Source organism: Orbicella faveolata, unplaced genomic scaffold (genome assembly GCF_042242905.1).
Source record: "Orbicella faveolata isolate gen_17 unplaced genomic scaffold, um_ofav_v1 contig_34, whole genome shotgun sequence".
NCBI lineage: Eukaryota > Metazoa > Cnidaria > Anthozoa > Scleractinia > Merulinidae > Orbicella > Orbicella faveolata.
The window spans coordinates 11,530,001-11,551,156 of NW_028301563.1; the positions used below are offsets into that span (position 1 = coordinate 11,530,001).

Consider the following 21,156-nt stretch of genomic DNA (forward strand, 5'->3'; position numbering starts at 1 on the left):
GTCAGGTCATAAATAGGGTAAGGAATATCGCAGATTTTGGTCATAAATACGGTGAGGGTTTTGGGAAGCGGGCCGCACACCCCTAACCAATTTTTCTGGGAGTACGCCCTCGGGAGCCCTTCCAGCCCCCAAGAGGAATTTTTGCTCAAAAATACTCAAGTTAAGAGAACTTTTCGCATTTTATACGAGTAGTAAGTTTACCCTTTTTACACAACACAACGCAACAACACTACTTCACCGAAAATTTAAAGAAAGAGAAAAAACCTCTCTGACACGTTGAAAGTCTGATTTAATTCAATTGCACTTTAACTTGGTGCCACACAGTCTTCAAAGAACATTTGAACAGTTTTCATACTTTTTACCTTTAAAAATATCGGACTGAAAAGAATGTCATAAAATGCCCATCAAATAAAAATATTAAACTGCTACTGCAGAGACGTAAAAGCACTCTAGAAATGAAATCTTCTTTTTTGTTTGTCAGCTCTAATTGAATTTACTCCCATATGAAAAACAAAAGTGTCGAGTTACCATTTGAAACTAAAAAAAGCAAACATCTCGTAGGAACAAGTGGCGACGATTCGTCAGCTCTAATTGAATTTTCTACCTTGTGAAAAACAAGAGTGTCAAATTACCCATTGTAACTAAAAAATAAAAATATCTCGTTATATTTGCATGCAATAAGAGTAAAACAATCGTTACCTGCACTTACTATTGTAAACGTTAGAACTGCTTCAAATCTAAATAGTCTCGTCTCCTCTAAAACATGTCCTAAGAACTAGAACCGACGATTCGTGACCTCTAATTGAATTAACTCCTTGTGAAAAACAAAAGTATCGAGTTACCCTTTGTAATTAAAAATAAAATTATCTCGTGCCATTTGCCTACTACTCATGAACTGCTTAAAAACTCAAGACTCATCTCGTTGAGTTATTTTTTTTGTAAAAAAAATACCTCTTAGTCGGCGCGTCGGGTATGTTATGGACGGGTCAATGGGTGAGTGAGTGAGTGAGTGAGTGAGTGAGTGAGTGAGTGAGAGATGTATGTATGTCACACCAATCAGATTGGATCTACTATGAACAGCCAATCAAATTTCTTGTTGTAAAGGTAAACAGTACGTGAGAAACACAAGGTATGTATAAACACAAGGACTTTGGCAATTGAAAAATAAAGAGTGACGTGTATGTTGCCGGTTTGTGATTTTTAGTCCGGTTTGGAGGGGGGTGTGACAGTTACATACGTACATTGATTGGGTTGTTTTAGAGTGCATGATTTTCAGTGTAATGGTGGCTAGTTATGAACGAGATGAGTCTTGAGTTTTGAAGCAGTTCATGAGTAGTAGGCAAATGGCACGAGATATTTTTATTTTTAATTACAAAGGGTAACTTGATACTTTAGTTTTTCACAAGGAGTTAATTCAATTAGAGGTCATGAATCGTCGGTTCTAGTTTTTAGAACATGTTTTAGAGGAGACGAGACTATTTAGATTTGAAGCAGTTCTAACGTTTACAATTGTAAGTGTAGGTAACGATTGTTTTGTTCTTATTGCATGCAAATATAACGAGATATTTTTTTTTAGTTACAATGGGTAATTTGACACTCTTGTTTTTCACAAGGTAGTAAATTCAATTAGAGCTGACGAATCGTCACCACTTGTTCCCACGAGATGTTTGCTATTTTTAGTTACAAATGGTAACTCGACACTTTTGTTTTTCATACGGGAGTAAATTCAATTAGAGCGTACAAGTTATCGGCTATTGTTCCCAGAATATTAAACAAAAAAGAAGCTTTCATTTCTAGAGTGTTTTTACGTCTCTGCAGTAGCAGTTTAATATTTTTAATTGATGGGCATTTTATGACATTCTTTTCTGTCCGATATTTTTAAAGGTAAAAAGTATGAAAACTGTTCAAATGTTCTTTGAAGACTGTGTGGCACCAAGTTAAAGTGCAATTGAATTAAATCAGACTTTCAACGTGTCAGAGAGGGTTTTTTCTCTTTCTTTCAATTTTCGGTGAAGTAGTGTTGTTGCGTTATGTTGCGTAAAAAGGGTAAACTTACGACTCGTATAAAATGCGAAAACTTCTCTTAACTTGAGTATTTTTGAGCAAAAATTCCTCTTGGGGGCTGTAAGGGCTCCCGAGGGGTTACTCCCAGTAAAATTGGTTAGGGGTGTGCGGCCCGCTTCCCGAAACCCTTACCCTATTTATGACCAAAATCTGCGATATTCCTTACCCTATTTATGACCTGACCAAAAATTCGAAACCCTATTTACGACCTGACCCTCAAATCAAAACCCTGTTTCAGACCTGCGTTATAATTAGCTGCCTAGTTCAAACCAAAGTTAAATTACCGTTAACATATAAATTTGTGAAGGGCTTTTGTTGATTTTCTTTTCGATAATGATGAAAAAGTGGCTTCTTCTTAAAGCATACCCATATCAAGGCTAGAGTGCAAACACCGTACCCTATTTATGACGAAAATGGCCAAAATCAGCTAAAATCGATATCCTATTTATGACCAAAACGGCTGAAAAACCGTACCCTTCGGAGCCGCACAGACCTATATAGCCCATATAAGGGAGTCCCTCCCCCCCCCCCCGGGGGGAAGGGCTACGTGATCGGTGAGTGAGGGAGTTATGCATGTGCGCGTGTCAGACCAATCACAGTGTGGGTTGTATCAAAGAACGAATAAAATTGCCTGTTAGGAAATAGTAATCTGACACGTCTCCAGATTAATGTAGATACCATCTTATAAGATGGTATCTACATTAATCTGTAGACGTGTCAGATTACTGTAGTTCGTTCAGTCAAACATTTTATGGCTTACTATTTAGTTATCTTACCATTACCGATGTAACATCGTATGTACATCATAAACTCCCAGTTTCTTTCTTGCTCTACATCGCAAACAAAAAAACTTGTCAAATCAATCAGATCATTACTGTAAACAGTTTCATGAATGCTCCGAGACTTATAGCTCACAAAAAAATAACTCTTGCACGCCTTGCGTGCCTATGTTTCATAACTAGCCACCATTACACTGAAAATTATGCACTCTAAAACAACCCAATGTACGTATGTAACTGTCACACTCCCCTCCAAACCGGACTAAAAATCAAGAAACGGCAACATACACGTCTCTCTTTATTTTTCAATTACCAAAGTCCTTGTGTTTATACATACCTTGTGTTTCTCACGCACCATTTACCTTTACAACAAGGAATTTGATTGGCTGTTCATAGTAGATCCAATCTGATTGGTGTGACATACATACATCTCTCACTCACTCACTCACTCACTCACCCATTGACCCGTACATAACATACCCGACGCACCGACTAAGAGGTATTTTTTTTACAAAAAAATAATTCAAAAATGAAATCGACGTTTAGTCCATGCGGCCTAAGGTTGCCAAAATGAAAAATTAGGCGCATTTCGTCACCGCGTCTTGCACTTTATGTTTGGCAATGTTTGTTGTTTGGATGATGAACTTGTTTTGCCTGACTCTGGAAAGTGATTGTCAGTGCCGCTCTGATTTTGGAAAGTAGTAGCGTGACGGTAGAGCAAAGGTTTTGTTTATTCAGCGAATCGGAGAAAACCGAAGACACGCGCGTTACATTTTCGCGCGCTTGGCACCAATTGTGTATTTCTTTGAATTCTGATTGGTTCATTGGGTTAGTAAGGTTTGTTTTGATTGGACACGTGGTTACTCTAGATTATGTTAGGATTTTTTATATAGTACAGTGGAACCCCGTCAATACAGTCACCAACGGGTTTTTTTTTTACATAGTATACAGTAGGATCGCTCAATTTTTTCTGCAGCGAACGCAACTATGGCAGTGATCATAGCGATATGGAAGCTAACAAAGAACAAACCGAAACAAGGAAACTACAACATCAAAAGTTGGTGCTTTTTGTTTCCTTATTTAGAAAGAGGAATTGCAGCAGAGTAGCACGCAGGAATCGGAGAGAAGAGATTTTCTCGTGAAGGTAAGCCAACGAAAATGCTGACTAAAAAGTACAAATTGCAAAAGTCCTGTCTGGATTGTTAGATAGCAAAATGACAGTTAACTACTGTGTAGTTGAGTTTTGTTTGCTGCTGGTTTTCGACTTGTTCAGAGGTTACTTTTTGGTTTGTGGTATTCCTCCGTGTTATTCCCACGATAAAATTAGAATATTCAAGTTTGCTCTGGCCGCTCAATAGCTGCTATTGAAGTTATCAGCGGTTTGACATACAAACGAAGCGAAAGGGTCCATTCTGCCTTGTATTGGCCTTTTCGCCCATTATCGCAGATTCAACTGCAATAACAGCTATGGAACCTGGTGTCTGTAGAGAGCTATCCAGGTCGTGTTCATTCTTGTCCCCAGAGGATGCGAACCTTTTGGTAAGCGCCAAGAATTGCGACCTTTGTTCAGACTCGATTTTCTGAGCATGCACAGAGTACTCGTATTCTCAGCTATACAGATTCGTCAGATTCCACGGAAAGTCCGAGAATGGCGGACTTCTAGTGTTGGACCCGCTCAGAGGGCTCACTAAGAGGATCGCTTGGGACGAGAATACGTCGTGCTGTTTTGAACATCGCGGAACGTATGCGCAACAGTCTTCAAACAGCATCATTCCCTTACTCCTTTCCCTAGATGCGAGCAGTCCCCCAATTTCTACATCTTGGAGTCGTTGCATTTTTTTCGTGTTTCCGAACAATAGAAAATTTCTGAAAGAGAAAAAAAACTCATTCCCCAAAGGGCAGGAATTTTATGATTTAGAAAGCATTTTATGAAACATAGCAATTTTTACTCGTTCCGTGAGCAGTTGTATCGTGTTAACATGACACTCAAGATAGAGACCGTCGACATTTTTGTCCACTACCCTTCCCCTGTTGAGTTGACATTATCGTATCTTTTTGTTTTGCAGTATGCTGCTGAGGAGCCGCAAGACTCAGCACCAGTCCTTGCCGTGACGGATGACACAGAGCTCAATTTCATCACCGCTCAAAGACGAGTTGCCTATTACATGTTCGGCGCCAATAACCATCCAAACTTGGGGAGCCACCCCTTTCAACCGCGCAGTACCCTCCCGACCAGTTCCCCCAAACACCTTGTAGAGCTGGACTCGTTTAAGTTCGATTACCTAACGGGGGACGGGTACGGCTTCACCGTCCGTATACCTGGGAGAAAACCGCAACGAGCTCGTACTCAAGACGTTCTAGAACGCGCCAGACAACACCCGCTTCAAACGTTCGAAGAGGTCAAGAGCAAACCAAGGAAAGGACAGGTTACACCTGCTTATGCTATCGACTTGACCAACGAACACGTTGCATTCCCGAATGTAACACTCGGGCGTCACTATGGTAACGATTCTGGGGAAGAGCCCGCCAAAAACATTCTAAGGAGAGGGATGACTGGTCAATTCGATAGAAACGTTCTTGAACGAAGAAGCAGGAATTTTGCCAGATCGCGTAGTGAACATTGCATGTTGGTCAGGAGTGAAGATAACGAAGAGGTGAAAACACAAAGCGCTGGTCACAGACCGAGAAATGAGAGGCCGCTGTTTGAACCTTCGGCGCCAATTCCGTCGTACTCGCACGTCTCAACACCGCGTGTTAACCGCAAAAGATGACGAACAACTTGGACCAATCCCTGAAGCCACGGCGACGGTATCGGGTAATCATTTTCTATGAACCCTTCACCACCGGTCGAGAAATGAGCGCTGCGTACAAGATTCGAACGCTCTGACTGTAAACAACGGAGACAAGAGCCCATTGTAGAGGGAACTGTGCTAAAGTCCATTCTGTGAATGACTTGGTAACTTGCTTGGTAACAGAAGGACGTAAAAGCACAAGTCACAATGCTTTATTCACTCTTAGCTGTTTACTTCAGCTGTGTTGTTCAGCAAGTAATCTTGCATAAGTTCCCCAAAGAGCATATGAAAGGAAAGTTCATTGTAAGTTCATGTGAATGAGTTCTTAGTTTAACTGCCTTTCGTGTTTCTCAAGAAGAAATGGAAGACATTTATAGTTACTGGACTCACAGAAGGAACAATTTTGAAAAGAGTAACTTCTCCCTATTAAATTTCGTGTAAGAAGACTATATTTTTCAATAAGGATAATTTTTTAAAGAAATATTGTACAGAGAGTTAAATCAGTCTTGTTAAAACCCATATATATTTATTGATAAGGTAAATGAACGTTGTTACGGGTTTATGTACACCAGAAAAAAAAATATTGACATTGTATGAACCGTACAGTAGTTAAAGAATGTGTTTTCTATAAAAAAGAGTTTACATCCTTGATGTATATTACATACTTAAAAGACATCAGGTTAAGTAAGTAGTGAGTGAGGGAGAGGACGAAATAAAATACCACAACACCAAATTCATCCTTTCACTTTTTCGTAAAGGAGTCTCTTGTTTTGCACGGAAGTCTTTATAGTTCGCTTTAAGGTCGTTCACGTGCACACGCAAAGAGCACGTGATCAAGCTTCATTTTCCGCCAATCAGAGTTAGACTCTGCTTTGGGTCACGTGAGTAATCGCGCAGTTTCTAATCCGGTTTCATCTTCCAGCAAGCTGTTTACTCGATACCGCTAAAAATTAAGAAGAAAAAAGAAAACAGATATACTTAGTAAAGGAGTATAAGGCTTTACCACTCTACTGAAAACAAATACGTCAACTACTTAAAGGAACTGCGTCACGGCTTGCGCATGTTGAAAAGTTTAGCAGAAACTGCTCAAGTTCGTCGTTTGTAACCCGTGACAATCTTCTCCATCCTTGATCATCCTTGTTCCTTTATGGTTTATTAATATTTCGTAAGTGCTTTTCTATAGTAATAAACTATTATTTTTAGGTTTCAATTTATTGTAAAGGTAATTTTGTGCGTGGCCAAAATAACTCAAAATACCGCGACAGCTCCGATAAATGTTAATGTGTTTAGCAGAGTTTGTCCCCTTTTGAATAGAATTGCACTTTGTTTTAACTTTCTGAATTTACAGTAACCTAACATTTTTTTTTAGGAATTTACAAAAGAACATTTGTGTTTATTTTAACTATTATGGTTTCTAAATGTTTGTAGAATTTGTTACTGTTTCACTGGTGCGATTTAGGGGTAACCCTTGTTCTTTAGAACGGCAGTGTGCCCTAATGCATTGGAAAAGAATCCCAACGAATACACGAACAAAATGGCAAATGGGAAGAAGAAAAGTAATACAAACACCATGCCAGAAAGTCTCAGAAAATCCAGTGTTATTTTCTTTTTCAGGCTTCTTTGAAATTGCTTGCTTTGCAAACACAACTGTGAACATCATTTAAGCTTAACACTCTATCTGCAGTTCAAAATATATTTTCATTCATATTCAATATTACTCTAAATTCTGCATCTTCAACAAAAAATAAATGTATTCTTACTTCGTTTTTGACCAACAAATCCCTGATGTAGATCTTGTCAGGGTTGGGAGGAACTAAACTTTGCAGACGAACAGCTTTGAGTGCTGTTGGCTGGCAGGAAATCAAATGTGTAACTTCCGAACTCTGAAAAATATTAAATGAAAAAGATTCCAGTTTCATGAGAACCACTCCCAGGTAGCAAGTGACTTCATGTATTCTCAGTCCCTCATTGTAAATGTTTTCAAAGTAACTTACTTGAAGCAAGTGTTCCAGTATGAACCAAAAAGCAATTACTACCCCACCACTCCCCCCCCTGTCAATTTTAGCAGGCGAGAAACTCCTTGCTCGTTCAAATTTCTTGCTATTTTACGCACACAGGCTAAACTTACCCTGTTGTTTTGATATCGGAGTCTCATGAGCCTTATTCTGTTTCTTGCCTCAGCAGCTCTGTAAATGTAAGAACGAAGAAAAGTTAATAACAATACATGTACAAAATTAATAGGTTCTGGTCATTATGTTGTATATGAAATTAAGAGCTTTTTATACTTTTCCCAAAATAGCTTTTTTTTTCTTTTCTTGGTGTTTTCGTTTCTTTTTTTTGATAAGGGAGACTAGATCATGGATGTCTATCAGAAAATTGTATTATGTGACACCTTTCCCTCCATTCCCTAGACTCCACAGGGGGAGGAGAGGGGTAGAGGCTACTCAGGTATAATGGTGATAATGAGATGTGAAGGCCTTGTGGGTTTTTAAAGTTTGTGACTTGGGGGATGAAATATGTTCTGATGTCTTGGAGAAAAAGCTTAACCTATGTCTGTATTTTTATATCAAACAAAGTGTGACATTCTGTGATGTTTTCTAGTTTCCAGGATGGCATTGCTCAGCTATCCCAGTGATAGAAAGCTCCCCAAAGCTACTTTTCTGGCCATTTTTTTCTGACTGAACTTTCCCATCCTGCTGAAAAACTTTAAGTTAAGCAACACTTGCCACTGTAATTTTCCACATCAGGTCAAACACAGGTATACCTGTAACAGCTGATACTCGAGATTCAGTGAACCAATCAGAAATCTAGAGTGTCTTATCCGAGTTTGAAAATTTAAAAACCATACTTACTTTAGTTGTCCTATTATCTTTGTGTGCTTTTCATTTTCAACAACTTCCTCAATAGGTGGGGGTTTCTGTTGTCTTAAAAAAACAACAAAAAACAAATACATGATAAAATTAGTTAAAAAAAAGAACCATTCCAGCATACATCCCTGGTAAAATCTTAATAAGGATGATTCTTTGGAGAATCATATTACAGATCGTTGAGGATCTTTATTAGGATCTAAATACAGTGTATCGATCAGTGTACAATGATCGATCCTTGAGGATCTTACAAACCTTCCCCGGGGTCTTTAAGGGCATGGATAATCAAGAATTAAATTGATGAATAATTAATAAAATTAATTTAAAATGTTGGGAAAATCATTAAGGGTGTGGTGAAATTTTGAGCAACTTTACAGTGGAAAGAGGCCAATTTAATTTTTTAGCTGGTTTCGTCCATTATTGCACCACAAGTTTTACAATACAGCGTGCAGAGACTACATGTATGGCACTTTAAATTACCGGTAAGACAAATGTTGCAAACAAGAACTAACTCCAGCTGTTTGCTTCCTGCCCAGGGGGCTACTTCCATTTGAAAGGGGCAGGGAAACTGACAAGTTTGGGTTTTAAAACTAGAGGTGTTCAGGAAGAAGTGCCAAAGTCTTTTAACCATTAAGGTATCTTTAAGTCATAAGAGTTGCATGCAAAGAATTAAGCAAACCCTGTCATATTGTGTTAATGGATAAGATCAATCCTGCAGGAAATCTTTAAAATCTCTACATGTTTCCAATGACAATGACCTTACTGTGATTTAAATCTTGTTAGGTCTTATTGGTAAATGTGTAGTATTGTCTTCAAGGACTCAAATAAAGCTTTCAAAAGCCATGTCTAGACTGGTCCCATTAGGGGTAATTCAAATTTTCCATAGCATCCCCACCTCCAAACCATAGGAATACCCTTGGGATGTCTGTAGTTGTCTGTATGTTTTGTATAGTATTGTGATTGGGTTTTGTCATACAGTAACTGCAAAGGTTAGAACAGAAAAATTACTTTCGTCTTGACTTTTCCAAGTCTTTTAATCTTTTTCTTGCTGCAGACATAGCTTCACCACATTCTTTAGGGGCAGGCTCATACTGCACAGAAAAATACATTTACAAATTAAGCTTGAAGCATTATCAGAATTATGTACATTGCAACATATTTCAAAGTTATACTATCAATTGGGTGTCGATCCCGAGCAAGTTTAACTACAATCATGGACAAAAGTCTTGGGACAAATTTGCACTTTTGGCGATTTTGCGCACACTCCAGACGCTAATACAACTTCACCTGCCTAACCTCGCCCCCCACCCCCCATACAATGTTGAAAACTAGTACCTGCAATTTCACCTGATTTTCAACATTGTGTTGGGTGGGGAGGGGGATCAGCAAGGCATTTTTAAAAGATATAGCAGCGTTTTTTTCAAACTTCAGTACTAAAACACAGATAATTCGTTAAATAACATAAGTGTCCCAAGGACTTTTGTCCGTGATTGTAGGTCAGTTAAGTCTTACATGAGATAACAGATGGACTTGTTCTTAGTAAGGTGTTGACTGCTCCCAACAAAAGACTTCCGGTAACAACTTCCATGTAGGGTAAATGACTGAGTGCTCACTGAGGAAGAGGTCTGTTTACTGAATACTGAAGCCACAGATGGACACATCCCAGATTATGTGTACTAAAAGTTGAGTCTTGAGTGTCAATCGATACCCTTGGTCAACCGTTGATCAACACCTGATCAATACTAAATCATCACCTTGTTTGACACTTGACCAACATCTCGGTCGATAGTGAGTCGAGGATCAACTAATTTTCGCAGACATGGCATTGAGTGTTGATCAAAAGTAATACAGATGAGTTGGTCGATGCTAGACCGACTATCGACTGTCAATTGAGTGTCCATTGAGATGTTGATCAAGTGTTGATTGAGTGTCTGAGTAACGACTGAGATCAGATGTCGATCGAGTACCGACCGAGGAGATCAATCGATCGATTGCGGATGTCTTTAGTACCTCCCTGGGAAATCCCCCACAGACTAGTGAAAAATCGTGGATCGTCTTTTGTCCCCTGTTCATCACCAAAACAAAACACTATTCTATTACTATTAACAAGCAAAACGAAAACATCTGTATCTTACAGCAAGGTATTTACTCCTTTGCTGTGGCGGCAACTTCTGGATCTCCTTCTTGCTCAGAGCTTTCCAGTTTCTTGCGTGGAATCTCTCTCTGTCACCATCTCCTACCGGCGAACTTTTCTTCTCTAGGTTAGGTAGTTTAACACTCGATGACGACTTGTCCTGTTGGATTAACGCAGTAAGGAATGAGTGTCGTGAGAGTAATACACCAAAGTCAACAACTTCGAAGCTTCAGAATACGACTTGTTTCGTCAACGCAAAAATCCTAAAATATTTCGACAAATAAGCCTCAAGAATTGTTAATTTAAACTTACCATTGCTCAAATCATAATAACGGTAAATCACGAAGCAAACAATTAACTGTACTAGCTTAAAACTAGAGATCTTTACAAACAAAACATCGCTTCATGTTCCGCCATCTTTTTCTTCTCTTATTTTGCGCGGGAAGTCGTCATGGAAACTGAAAGAATATCTCAACATCAAGACGAGGCCTATTTTTCCGCTGATCAATGAGCGGGCGACACAAAAAGAAACATGGCGGCTTCGGCGGCTTTATAGACGTTATGGAAGTCTTTTTGAGACTTTTAGGCCTTAAAAATGAAGGTAAAAGTCCTTTCAAGGAACCCAGCTGAGTACATACGAGAGAGCAGGTCAGATATTCACAAGCTTCATCGTAATCTTGACCCATCATTGCATCCTTTTGAAGCACCGAGAGAGTACACGAGGGCGCTTAACGCTGTGAAACTCGAACGCGTGTTCGCAAAACCGTTTGTCAGTTCGCTAGACGGGCACACGGATGGCGTACACTGCATTGCTAGACACCCTAGGAGTTTATCCGTGTTACTGTCTGGATCTTGTGATGGAGAGGTAAGCGTTTATATGTTATAGCTGTGGTTATTAAAGTTTCAAGGCAAAGCGTCTTTGATCATGGCACGTGCTGTCGTGACTCTTGTCAGTATAACACCACTTTAAGAAAACCTTTATGACGACTTGTTGCGAGGTCACTAATGACTGTTAAATAATAACAAAATGATGATAGAACTGCCGTTAGTGTTGTGGTTGCCTCCTTTACAACTCCAAGGCCTCGATACCAGAGGCTCGAGCAAGAAATTTTAAAGGATCAATGAGACACTCAAGTTTTTACCCCCACCTCTCCTCCTGCCTCTATGGAGGGCAATCTCTGGAACAGGGCCTGTCAGAATACTTTTCAAAAGAAGCCAAAAAATTTTTGAACCACTTGGATGTAGCATATGAAACAGGAAGGACTGTGTTTGACCACATTTCCAAACACCGATAAAAGAGTTAAAAATATTATGCATAGTGAAGTATTTTTAACAAAATTTGAGGTGGTTGGTAATGTGGTCAAACACTGTCTTTAGTGTTTGATATATCTAAAACTAAAGAGAAAATGGAGAAATAAAATCATAAAAATTTATGCTAATTAAGATCAGATATCCAAGCACTGTCATAGTCATTGTTTCCTTTGTTTAAACATGGTCAATTATTTATGAGATAGTTTGGTTTTATCAACTGGGTTGATGATGTGAATTGGCCACCTTAAAGAGATTCAAAAGCTGACATTTTGAGCGTTAGCCCTTTGTCAGAGCGAATCAAGGAATTGTGGGTTGTGTGTGGTTTGTATACAGAAAGATGGAGCTACACTATTGGTTGGTGCATGGTAACATGAAAAACAACAGAATAAATTAGTTGAATGAAAAGCATACGTTGATACCGTGAGGATTAAGAGTGCCAATTTGAAAATAAATTTTTGTTCTAGAGTTTTGCGACTTTCCCTGCTTCCTTAATGTAGGGAAAAGCCGCAGACTGCCATATGTTGCTTAGAATGATTGGGGTGATTAAAGCATTTCGCGATCAGTTTAGATGTGTTTTTGTCATCTTTCTCTTCCTCACAAAGGTGTTCTCGGAATCGGTCACCTAGTCATCTCCCTGTTTCGCTGATGTGTAACTTTTTGCAAAGAGTACAAGTTATTAATGAGTTTGAGAAGCAAACTTCAAAGATGCCAACAACAAAAAAAATTGGATCCTGGATATAGTGCTATAATCTAGTGTTAAAAGGTTAGACTGAAAAATAAAATGATAGAGATCAGTTGCCTGTTTTAACGAAAGACTGGCTTAATACTGAACTTATTTTAGATTCGCTTATGGAGTTTACCAAGGCGGGAATGCTTGAAGACGCTAACAGCACACACTGGTTTTGTACGTGGTTTGTGTGCCAATCCATCTGGAGATTCTTTCATCTCTGTAAGTAGTTTTTGTTTCCGCTATAAAGGCTGTTTGCATTGTCCTGCATTACACAGTTGCTGTCTGGCTTAGGGCAGAGATACTCTGACATTTCTGGCTAAATCATGGCATGTTACCCGTTCATCTGGGTGTGGCCAAGAGGTTTTGGGCGTTGGTCTTGTAATCTGAAGGTCTCTGAGCCCTCCACCTTTACCACTAGCTGGATTTGTCCTCAGTGGTCCTGAGTTCAACTCCTGGGTTATGCTTTGGAAATAGCCAACTTGTCTGCATCAAGCCAGTTGTGATTTGTTGTGATTTTGTGTTTGTTTTAAACATTTGTTTCACTGTTTGTTTCTCTAGGCCCTGAAAAGCCCCTTTGGGGTATGGTCAATTATAATTTTCATTTATTTATTTCTTATTAATATTTATATTATCTTAAGCAAACCACTAAGGACTACCGTAAATCCTCGAATTAGTGCGCAGGGCGCTTATTTCAAATTGAAGTGAAGACAAGGGGGTGCTTATTTGAAAGAGGCGCTTAATAGAGGGAGGGGGGGAGGAGGGGGGCACATACTAAGTTTTTACCAAATGATGGTCAGATATGTTCAGGTTTTTTGCAATGTATGTATGGGTCAGTTCCTCATAAGTCTCAGAGGGATCCTGTCTCTCTTGAAGCACTATGTAATATAACCCCCTTTAGCTGGTCTAATAATAATAATAATAATAATAATAATAATAATAATAATAATGATAATAATTCAGTATAAAAAAGAGGAGTGTTTATTGTGACAAAAACTAGAGCTAAGCTTTACAAAATATAACAATAATAATAATAATAATAAGTTTTTTCGGCACATTTAAAAAAACTCAATGCGCTTACATTACTATAAAAAATAAATTAGTTAAATCCTATAAAGTATTTCTAATAACAGTAATAAATAAAATAAGTGAAATAATTAATTAAAATACAGTTCCTCATAAAATAAAATAAATCAAAAGTAAGATTTCTGAAACAGGAATGTTTTGAGGGCAGATTTAAAAGACGAAAGAGATGTTGTATTTTTAACAGAATCCGGTAGACTGTTCCATAATGTAGGTGCAGAGAAAGAAAAGGCACGTTCACTGTATGTCGCAGAGTTCACAGTAGGGACAGTGAAAAGAAGTTTAGAGGATGAGCGTAGGCTGTTGCAGGTGGTATTGTTGTAGGAGGGACGACAAGTAGGCTTGACAAAGTCGGATGGGCTTTAGCAATGAATCAGCAGATCTTTACAGTCTACCACCCGTTGCAACAGTCAATGTGCATTGCTTGAATGAGTCAAAAATGACTTGCTTGTGATCAAACATGACCAAAACTGTACATCCTTTGTTGTCTCAGTACTCTTCCATAAGACAGGGATGTTTATTCCAAGGGGGTGCTTATTTGAGGGGAGATGCTAATTTGAGGATTCACAGTATATTAATTTCTTTTGTCACCAAGTTACATCGTTGTGTTATTCTACCTCAGGTTGGTGATGATAAAGTTATAAAACAGTGGAACATGGCTCAGAGTTTTGATATCAATTTTGAGACTTCACAAGCTCCAATCAACACAATTATTGGCAAGGTATTGTGAAGCAAATGCTAGTTTTCTTCTGTTCATGTTTATGTGCAGTTGTCACAGTCCCACTGTAGGCAACATTTAACAGTGGAAACAAATTCCTCAATTTGGGATTCTTCAGGAATGAAGTTAGGTTACAAAGTCATGTACACATTAAACAGCAGTATACCCCCTGTACATGCATTGTTGCAATGATGATTGCATACCCTAGTAAAAGCGCTTTCATTTTTTAGTGAATTTCAAATGATAACTATTTAAACTTGAAAACAAGCTTGGTGACCCTCACATTTTCATTAATGTCTTTTTGCACGGGTAATACACTTTTTACCAAGATGACACTTTTGGCAGTGCTTAAAACATTCTAAGAATGGAGATCAGCGACAAGTGTTTTGTTTAGTTCCAAAGTTTGCAAAAATTATGTGAAGCATCAGCCAATTTTCTAATAAAGGATTAAAATCTTTAGTTTCACATCAATCCTATTGATATCACAGTCATTTTTCGTTGTAGAATCTCTACCATGGCATTGATCATCACTGGAAGAAAGCCGTGTTTGCAACATGTGGAGACCAAGTTGACATCTGGGATGAGAATAGAGCTGAACCTGTACGGAGTTTCACATGGGGCGTGGACACTATACACAGCGTCAAGTTCAATCCCATAGAGGTATGTATGACTGCTTAATCTTTTACATTCCACAGTAATATTAAACAATTAGATTATGAGCTTGAGATTTCTGTCATGTGATGGTTGAAAAAGGTGCAACATAAAAGTTGAGAGCAAATAATCCAGTTGTTTTAGTATAAATCTACTAGTCATTCAAAATTTAATATAAGTTCTCTTCACAGATATTTAAAAAGCACAAAGAAATGACCGTTATGTTGACAACAAGCGTGCACTTCTACTCTACTCACTATTTACAACAGAATAGACAGTGAGTAACATAGCCAATCAGGGAACGGCATTTGTGATGGAATGCTGGTGGATTTATACTAATACTTATTATTATATGGCAAGGGAGTCTTGCGGTAAATTTGAGCATTCTGATTGGTTCTTTGCTTGTCTAGATTTTGCCATGCAGTCTGTTTCCATGAAAATGGTCATAAGCTGTGTTTATTTTATGTTTTCAAAAGGCAGCAAATGCAGTTCCCGAGTGCCTGATAATAAACTACAGTCGAACCCCTATTAAGCAGCCACCTATTAAATGACCACCCCTTTTAGGCGGCCTGTAATCAAACTCCCAATGATTGCTTTTCTATTGTTTTTACCTCTACTAAGCGGCCAGGCCCCTTTAAGTGGCCACTATCCATTTTCCTGAGGGTGGCTGTTTAATAGGGGTTCAACTGTACCTACTAATCTAGCTCGAGCCGTACTGGGCAATATTGTATGGACCTCGCTGCGCTCAGCCAGCACTGCCATGGCCTGGGGCCATTATTTTCCAGTATAACCCCTGGGCTTGGTTAGTAAGAAGCTATTATTGTATGGCTTGTTCTTGTAGCCGATATAACATGTGCTGTGATTGGCTAATTGTAGGGCATTATTCTTCCGTAATGCCCACAAAACAAAACGCAAAGCAAAAGGCAAAAAGCCGTATAATAAGCAACTTATTAACCTCCAACGTTCCGTCTTTACGGGATCAAAATAATATTCCAGTGGAAGTTTTGAATATAAAGGCCACTTCACCACTTAAAATGTTGGATAATTTCTTTATTGACTAACTGAACTAAACGTTTCAATTGCCTGCAAATACAGTGCGATTATTTTTTCTTGAAACTCAACCCTTGATCTGGTAACAAACTAGATCAACGTAGAATCCTCAAACAGGCGTGACCACGTGATCTGCGACAAGGCGGTATGTTTGTTTAAACCCAGTGTCATTTCATACCTAGAGCCATCTTCTCGCCAGCACAGCGTCCGACCGTAGCATTATCCTGTATGACATGCGCGGTTCCACTCCACTACGCAAGGTTGTTATGGCGATGAGAAGCAACACGGTAGCCTGGAACCCACTCGAAGCTTTCGTCTTCACCGCAGCCAATGAGGATTCGAATCTGTACACCTATGACATACGTCGGTTTAACCAGCCAATCAACGTGCACATGGATCACGTGTCGGCCGTACTTGACGTGGATTACTCTCCCACCGGTCAGGAGTTTGTGACGGGGAGTTTCGACAAAACTATTAGGATTTTTGAGCGGGATTCTGGACGAAGCAGGTGAGGTGTGTTTCAAAGCGCGGGTGAAGAAGAGTCCATTTGTTTTAGTTTCGATTTTGACGCCAACCGCTTTGATTTACTTTGACAGGGAAGTGTACCACACTCGTCGAATGCAGCGCGTGTTTTGCGTGCGGTTCAGCGCTGATTCAACCTATGTTCTCTCTGGTAGCGATGAAACGAATATCAGGTAAATTCTGATACATTTCCAGAGTCTACACTGCAGGATTATCTCAGGAAAAGTTGTTCTGGTGTACTTACTAATGTTGAAGGAGCGACGTCACGGTTTCCGAAACTTGAAAAGTGCAGCCTAAAATTTTCAAGTTCGTCGTTTGTAATCCGTGTCAATCTTGTCCATCCTTAACCATCCTTGTTCCTTTATTGTATAATTTTAATTCCTTTGGTGTTTTCCTATCTCAGTAAACTAATATTTTCAGGTTTCCTTTCATTTAAAGGTAATTTTGTACGCGGCCAAAATAACTCAAAACTGATGCCTTGATTAACCTCCGTTAAGTGCTCAAGAAGGCATTCCCTTGCATAACAGTCTAGGAAACTAGCGGCTTTACAAATCCTCTTTGAAGTAGCTACGAAGTTTCTGATTCTGTAAAATGACTGATGCCCCGTTAACACTACGCCTAAGAAAATTTGAAAATGCCGCTTTATTTCTACGGTTAGGCCTACCGTCCACATTTATCCGCAGAAATTGTCCACCGAAAACGGAGCTTTTCGAAAACGCTCTTCAAACCGGAGGAATTTGGAGCTTCGCGTTTTAGTGTAGACGGAAAACATTTCGAAAACGGAGCTTTTCGAAAACGCCGAAGTCACGATAATCCTGTCTAAGTTTTCCTCAAACACAAATCCAAAATGGCCGGTAATCGTTGCGTTTTTGAATTCCTCCGGCGTAGTGTGGACGAAACACATTTGATGCGTTTTGAGAGTGAAAAGACGTTGTCTAAAAGTTATCACATTGTGTAGTTTGCTTTAGATGGTTTTACGGTAACTTTCATGTTGGAACAATCGTTTACTTTCATTTTAGCCTGTTGCATTTCCTGTACAAACTTCCAATTGATTTTTTAAATTGATTCCAGGATTTGGAAAGCGAATTCTTCACAGAAGTTGGGAGCGGTAAGAATTTTGGTCGTAATTTTCGAACTTTATGTTATTTTTTTAGGAAATTTGGCTGGATACTTAGATCTTTTTATTTTTTCAGCTTGCTCCACGAGAAAGAGCAGCATTCAGCTACAGTGCTAAATTAAAGGAAAGATTTCAGCATCACCCGCAGTTAAAAAGAATAAAAAGGTAGAAAACCTCCTTATTCCAATATAGAACCTTGCCTTTACGTGTCTATTCTCTAAAATCTCCGATATAGTGCAGTGGAGAATCGCACTGAAATCGCAGCTGCTTTGTCCGATAAGCGGAGAAGCTGAAGTTTAAATGTAGCCCCATGCTGACCATCTGCTAGATTACGAGGGGTCTCTTTGGCTTAGTTTTTCGAGCGTGACGCGAGGAAAAAAGCATGGGAGAAATATGGCCGCGCGAAATGTGGCGCGCGCATGTGGCGGGGGAGGGGGGGTGTTAGGATTTTGCGCGGCCGTTTTCTCTCGCGCAGTTTGCTCCTTGCTTTTATAGAGTCGCAAGACTTTTTTAAATATTTCTTGTAATACTCACTTTGGGGGGTGGTTGGTTGCATCTTTGATATGCCTCAGTGTGACTGCGCGATGTAGTTATGAGTTTATATGTGCCAAGTCATTATTTGTGTGACCGCGCGGTGCGGTTCCGTCCAAGACCCACAATTCACCCTTGCTCACCATAGAGTCTCCAGTAGCCCAGTGGTTAGAGCGTCCGACTAGATCACGGAGGGTCGTGGGTTCAAATCCCATCTGGACTCGGATTTTTTTTTTCCGATTTCATGTCTTTTCTACAGTACACTTTTAATATTTCTACGCAATTGTAATTGTTCAGTGAATCAGATAGAATGGGGATCGGAGGTGATCGAAAATCGATCAATGCTTTGAGGGTTGGAATTTGGATGTGAGTGTTCTTCAACTATCGACGGCTTCATCAACGAGCGCACAACTTGGTTATCGGTAGTGTGCAAAACCTTTTAACATCATCAGTGTGTCAAACGAGCGAAAACTCTGGTTTTCTTTCGCGAATACTTGAGCAGGTTCGGATGCGATTGTAGCGCACGGCAGTCGAGGACAATTCACGAGAGTTTGTCACCAAACCTTAACGAGAGCAGAAGTCGGAACTCTCGTCGACTATTATGTTCACGCGAAATGTTCACGCGAAATGTTCACGCGACTCGTGCGTATTCTCGCGTGGAATTCGCAACACGCGCGTGAGTTAATCTTCTTGAATGTACTTATGTTGATGTTCTCTTTCTTTTACTCTCCCTTATTTTATCACTCTTGTTTGAATGTTTTAGACATCGTCATGTTCCTAAAGCCGTGTTCAAGGCAGCCAAGGAGAAAAAGATTATACTGGCGTCAATAAAGAGAAAGTATGTATTAATGAAAACCTTTGCGATGTAGATTATATGGCGTATTTTATTTTAACATGAAAGCTTGAGGGTTTAAGTCAAGAAAAATGCGGAAATGAAGGCATGAGAAAAGGTAGAGAGCGAAATTGGTGGTAGAGCAAGTTGTAGGGTATCATCGGGATCTGAATTTCCATGAGCTCGGAGTCCGAAGATGATCTGAACACTATATGGTTTCAAAAGATGATGCATGGTTCGGGATTGACAAATTGACTGGAGCATTGCCGAAGTTGTTGGGAAGATTTTCATTTACATCCCAAACTTTCGTGTCAGTTAGCAGCTCTCGCAAAGCCTCACATGAATGGCTTGGTACCCTTCGATAGAACAATAGAACAAACAACAGAAAGAATGCTCCTAGCCCCAAAACAATAACAGCTGCTACACTATGACGACAAATAGAATTACGAGCTTCAATACGAGAGCTGATACACTTCTGAAATTTTTCACGAAATTGCCAGTTAGACATGAGAAGAGAACTGGGTCAAATGTCATCAAAGTGGCGAATGCCCCAAGCAGCTACGAATAAAATAATGGAAAGATATACCTCTTACTAACCGAGCGTCGAAGTCTGTATTGAAAGGTTTTTCCCCGTCGACTTATGGCCCATGCGCGAAGCGCGCGGGCCATAAATCAAAGGGGAAAGAAAACGAGGATCCTTAATTTACAGTACGGGTCGAGAAGACGAGGTTAGTAAGATATTTATTATATCTCTACTCTGTGTCTGACGGGTTCGGAAACGATTTATATTCACGCGGAACGGCATCAAATTTCTGACGCACGTCAAAAACAAACCGAGTCAATTTGAAATCGTAGTTAAGTCGTTAGCACGTTTTAATGCACAGTTTAAAGTAAAAGAAAGATTTAAACTTTTGCTTGCTATAAAAGAACACTGGGCGACAAATCACGAAACACTGGCAACCAACAAAAACAGCTTTGAATTTTGGCGGGCCGTAATCTACTGTGCGGCCCGCTAAATTGACTAATCATAGCGCGCGTATTAAGATAAGACTGTTACACAGAAGAAAAGCGGTTCGCATTTATATTGACCGTGGTAGATGTAAATTTGTGATTTTCTTTTCCAGGGAAGAGAACCAACGACAACACAGCAAACCTGGAAGCGTGCCACATGTGGCGGAGAGAAAGAAACATGCCATTGCTGTTGTGGAATAAAACAAAACGAACGAGAAAGCACGCGCTCATGCTTAATGCCAGACACAACCCACGTTCAAGAGTTGACTGAGCTGCGCCGGTTTTCGCCCAAGAGGTTGCTAAGTCTAGCTTGGTGCGTCTGTGCTGAGCTTGTGTGTTTGCGCTAAGTTTGGTGTGTCTAGCTTGGTTTGGCTGTGCTACGCTTGGGAATCCTGTGCTAGGTCTCTGTACTTATTTTCATATACCTTCCTCCGGTGTTTTCAAGGATTTCTCTTGTTCTATTTTATGATCTGTTCCCATCCTGCCTGCACCTTAAGACAATGATTGTCAGCTAATTTGCATAACACAAAAAACTTGAATATCTCTCGGATTAGACAGGATATGACCAAAACAGACAGACTATCATTCCGCATTTTGAAAGGACTTTCAAATAATCTTGATTTTTTTTCATGTCATTCACTTAGAATGCTCTCTTCCGCAAGTTGTCAAACACTGCTCTATATTAATGCTTGATATTGTTTTAGCGTAACTTATCCAAGCCTTTTTGCGTCAGATAGATTGGCGTCTGTTCCTTTCAGCGAAAATGTGGTTTACAGACATCGGGCACCTTTGGAAAAGTGTTTACAAACATTGTTTTTTTTAAATATGCATGCAATATTTAAATCATATTTTTAATATGTCTTCTGTGAACATTTATTCAGCTCTATTTGTCAAAGATATCGGAAATGAATAAAATAATTTTTTTTTGAGACTATTCAAACCTTGATTTACAAATTACTGCTAACTT

The 21,156-nt window shown here is 39.4% G+C and overlaps 3 protein-coding genes across 4 annotated transcripts in view; 2 read left to right on the forward strand and 1 right to left on the reverse strand.

Annotated features, from left to right (window-relative positions):
• LOC110059082 (uncharacterized) overlaps positions 1-6,368 on the forward strand; it is a 27,065-nt gene extending 20,697 nt beyond the window's left edge. For both annotated transcript variants that reach the window (XM_089270786.1, XM_089270787.1), the window contains 2 exons: positions 3,928-3,987; positions 4,910-6,368. In XM_089270786.1, coding sequence (XP_089126912.1) covers positions 3,928-3,987; positions 4,910-5,614 — 765 coding nt within the window. In that variant the 3' untranslated portion in view covers positions 5,615-6,368. The remainder of the gene's footprint in view (positions 1-3,927; positions 3,988-4,909) is intronic.
• LOC110059089 (uncharacterized) lies at positions 6,142-11,078 on the reverse strand. The gene is made up of 7 exons (XM_020765772.2): positions 10,949-11,078; positions 10,638-10,796; positions 9,511-9,593; positions 8,488-8,559; positions 7,764-7,821; positions 7,396-7,518; positions 6,142-6,578 (listed from the first exon to the last, which is right to left on the reverse strand). The coding sequence occupies exons 1-7, from the start codon at positions 10,949-10,951 to the stop codon at positions 6,513-6,515; spliced, it is 564 nt and encodes a 187-aa protein (XP_020621431.2). The 5' UTR covers positions 10,952-11,078; the 3' UTR covers positions 6,142-6,512.
• A 40-nt stretch (positions 11,079-11,118) lies between these two features.
• Positions 11,119-21,129, forward strand: LOC110059088 (DDB1- and CUL4-associated factor 13-like). The gene is made up of 10 exons (XM_020765771.2): positions 11,119-11,501; positions 12,789-12,896; positions 14,380-14,478; positions 14,980-15,135; positions 16,359-16,684; positions 16,773-16,871; positions 17,770-17,806; positions 17,892-17,980; positions 19,110-19,184; positions 20,303-21,129. Exons 1-10 carry the CDS (start codon positions 11,232-11,234, stop codon positions 20,388-20,390), a joined length of 1,347 nt encoding a protein of 448 aa, XP_020621430.2. The 5' UTR covers positions 11,119-11,231; the 3' UTR covers positions 20,391-21,129.
• Positions 21,130-21,156: the final 27 nt, after the last annotated feature.

What these genes read in the sequence shown, in the direction of transcription:
- LOC110059089 (XM_020765772.2), bottom strand. An exon ending in AAAGGAGTAAATACCTTGCT is followed by an intron (nt 9,594 to 10,637) that starts GTAAGATACAGA and finishes TTTTCTGTGCAG; the next exon opens with TATGAGCCTGCCCCTAAAGA. An exon ending in TTGGAAAAGTCAAGACGAAA is followed by an intron (nt 8,560 to 9,510) that starts GTAATTTTTCTG and finishes TGTTTTTTTAAG; the next exon opens with ACAACAGAAACCCCCACCTA.
- LOC110059088 (XM_020765771.2), top strand. Translation starts at nt 11,232, where the DNA reads ATGAAGGTAAAAGTCCTTTCAAGGAACCCAGCTGAGTACATACGAGAG. An exon ending in CTTCACAGAAGTTGGGAGCG is followed by an intron (nt 17,807 to 17,891) that starts GTAAGAATTTTG and finishes TTATTTTTTCAG; the next exon opens with CTTGCTCCACGAGAAAGAGC. An exon ending in CTGGCGTCAATAAAGAGAAA is followed by an intron (nt 19,185 to 20,302) that starts GTATGTATTAAT and finishes TTTCTTTTCCAG; the next exon opens with GGAAGAGAACCAACGACAAC.